The sequence below is a fragment of the Perognathus longimembris genome, chromosome 28 (genome assembly GCF_023159225.1).
Source record: "Perognathus longimembris pacificus isolate PPM17 chromosome 28, ASM2315922v1, whole genome shotgun sequence".
NCBI classification, from domain to species: domain Eukaryota; kingdom Metazoa; phylum Chordata; class Mammalia; order Rodentia; family Heteromyidae; genus Perognathus; species Perognathus longimembris.
This window is the reverse complement of record NC_063188.1, coordinates 104728721-104731453: the sequence shown is the minus strand read 5'-3', so window position 1 is coordinate 104731453 and position 2733 is coordinate 104728721. Positions and strand designations below refer to the sequence as shown.

The following is a 2733-nucleotide window of genomic DNA, read 5'->3' as shown; positions in this document are numbered from 1 at the left end:
AACAGTGGGCCTGGTAGCTCAGTGGTAGCGTGATTGTCTAGCACATGCAGTGCCTTGAGTTGGATCACTAGCCTGGAAAAAACAGAACTAACTAAAAAAGCCATAAGTCTCTGGTTTTAGAACAAGAAAAAATTTAAAAGATCATAAAATACCATCAACATTCTATGGGGAAGTGGAAATACTTTCTGTTTTGTTTTTTTTTTTTTTTTTTTGGCCAGTCCTGGGCCTTGGACTCAGGGCCTGAGCACTGTCCCTGGCTTCTTCCCGCTCAAGGCTAGCACTCCGCCACTTGAGCCACAGCGCCGCTTCTGGTCGTTTTCTGTATATGTGGTGCTGGGGAATCGAACCTAGGGCCTCGTGTATCCGAGGCAGGCATTCTTGCCACTAGGCTATATCCCCAGCCCCTGGAAATACTTTCTGAAGACCAATGTCTCCTTCAGAGAGGTAACTCAAAATTTCAGTGTTAATTCTCTATTAAGAAAACCAAATGACCTTTTCCGGCGGTGACGACCTCCTCCCGAGAACATGCCTCTCGCAAAGGATCTTCTCCATCCCTCTCCAGAAGAGGAGAAGAGGAAACACAAGAAGAAGTGCCTGGTACAGAGCCCCAACTCCTACTTCATGGATGTGAAATGCCCAGGATGCTATAAAATCACCACGGTCTTTAGCCATGCACAGACAGTAGTTTTGTGTGCTGGTTGCTCCACTGTCCTCTGCCAGCCTACAGGAGGGAAAGCAAGGCTTACAGAAGGATGTTCCTTCAGAAGGAAGCAGCACTAAAAGAACCGAGAACCAAGATGAGTGGGAAACCGTCCCAATAAACACATTTTGGATATATTGTGTTCATTGTTTTGTTTAACTGCTAGGAACTTCCTGCCTCAAGTATTCAGGGGCAACCAGAAGAGAAGAATGCTAGTCTTTTGAGGCAATTTGTGAAATAAAACGAAGGCAGTTTCCAAGTCAAAGTCCACGGTGCAGATATGATATAAAGACTCCTTACCTAGAAAGATGAAAGCTGTTGATGCCAGCACCACAAAGAGGGTAAAGAGGAGGATCTGGTAAGAACCAACGAACCGCTTGAAGACACCTGAATTTTCACACTGATCTACGCATTGGACATAACAGAAAGTAGTTATTCTATAACACAAAGCAGATGCTGCATTTGAGAAGATGTTTGTAAGAGTAAACTGAGTGCCAGTGGCTCATGTCTATAATTTTCAGGAAGCTAAGATGAGAAGTTCTTGGTTCGAAGCCAGCCTGGCCGGAGAGTCCATGAACTTGCCACTTAATCACCAATGTTAAGCTGTGGCTTAAGTGGTGGAGCCATGAGCCTTGCAGAAAATGCTAAGGGACAGCGCCAATACCTTGAGTTAAAGCCCACCAAAATAACCCCAGCGCAGAAACTTAATATGACATAATTTGTAGCTTATTCATATCACTGACTTAAAAATTTCCCATTAAAGCTTTCTGGAGTACATGTAAAAAAAAAAAAAGAAAAAAGAAAACCAAATGAGTAGTGTGTAAACTTGAGAAAGAGAGTGAGAGAGATGATCTTTAAAAGCCAGTGTGAATTTACTACAGTATAACAAACAAATCTTAGTTTCTTTTGTGAACTGTTTATTATGCTAGAAGACCAAAGGAATGTCTTGGATAGAAGTGTTCCTATTTTTTCTTAGGCATGGGACTTGGACCCAGGGCCTGGGCAATGTCCCTGAGCTTTATTGCTCAAGGCTAGTGCTCAACCACGTTGAGCCACAGCTCCACTCCTGGTTTTCTGGTGGAGATAAGAATCTCCTGGATAGTCGGGACTGACTTTGAGCCATGACCCTCAGATCTCAGCCTCCTGAGTAGCTAGGATTACAGGTGTGAACCACCAGTGCCGAGCAAATATCTATATTTTTATACAGAATTTTTCAAAGCTTGTCATAGCATCTTTGAGGGAAAGATCAAGAAACTGACAGATAAGGTAATTTAACAGTATAGCCACTCTGTTGTTAGAATTCTGACTAATGGATCTAGCTACGTCAAATCTGGAAAATGTTGTAAACAATCCAACAACAATAGCCCTGTTGCTTGACCACAGGGCTATGCTTATTTTCTTGAATAGTCTTTCAAAAAATTTGTAGTACTGGGTTTTGAACTCATATCCTTGTGCTTTCAAGTGGTCTACAACTCGAACCACACTTCCAGCTTTTCTTTTCTTCTTTATTTAGTTTATTTTCCAGATTGGAGAGTCTCATGCTTTTGCCATGACCAGCCTCAGAACTGTAATCTTCCTACCTCTGGCTCACTCATGGATGGGGTTAACAGGTTTGCACCATCACACCCAGCTCAAGATTTCTTAGAAGCAGCCTGGAGCTGGGTGCTGGTGGCTCATGCCTTGTAATCCTAGCTGTGTGTGAGGCTGAGGTGTGAGGGTCGTGGCTTAGAGCTAGCCTGGGCAGGAAAGTCTGTGAGACATTTATCTCCAACTAACCACAGAAAAGCCAGAAGTGAAGCTATGGCTCAAGTGGTGCAGTACTAGCCTTAAAAAGAAAAACTCAGGGACAGCACCTAGGTCCTGAGTTGAGGCCCCAGGACCAGCACCAAAAAAAAAAAAAAAAAAAAAAAAAAAAAAAAAAAAAGGAGCCTGATATTGTCTGAATGGACCTGGATATCAACATGTGGAGAATAAGAAACAGATAGTATAAATAAATCAAATGACAAGCTCTTCAGTGACATTGGCCCAGGGGT

At 42.9% G+C, this 2733-nt stretch overlaps 1 protein-coding gene across 1 annotated transcript; it reads left to right on the top strand.

Annotated features, from left to right (window-relative positions):
* The first annotated feature begins 497 nt into the window (after nucleotides 1-497).
* On the top strand, nucleotides 498-835 carry LOC125343586 (40S ribosomal protein S27-like). The gene has a single exon (XM_048336079.1). The coding sequence runs from the start codon at nucleotides 526-528 to the stop codon at nucleotides 778-780; it is 255 nt and encodes an 84-aa protein (XP_048192036.1). The 5' UTR covers nucleotides 498-525; the 3' UTR covers nucleotides 781-835.
* The last annotated feature ends 1898 nt before the right edge of the window (nucleotides 836-2733 follow it).

Coding starts and splice junctions, on each gene's coding strand:
- LOC125343586 (XM_048336079.1), top strand. CDS start 526: ATGCCTCTCGCAAAGGATCTTCTCCATCCCTCTCCAGAAGAGGAGAAG.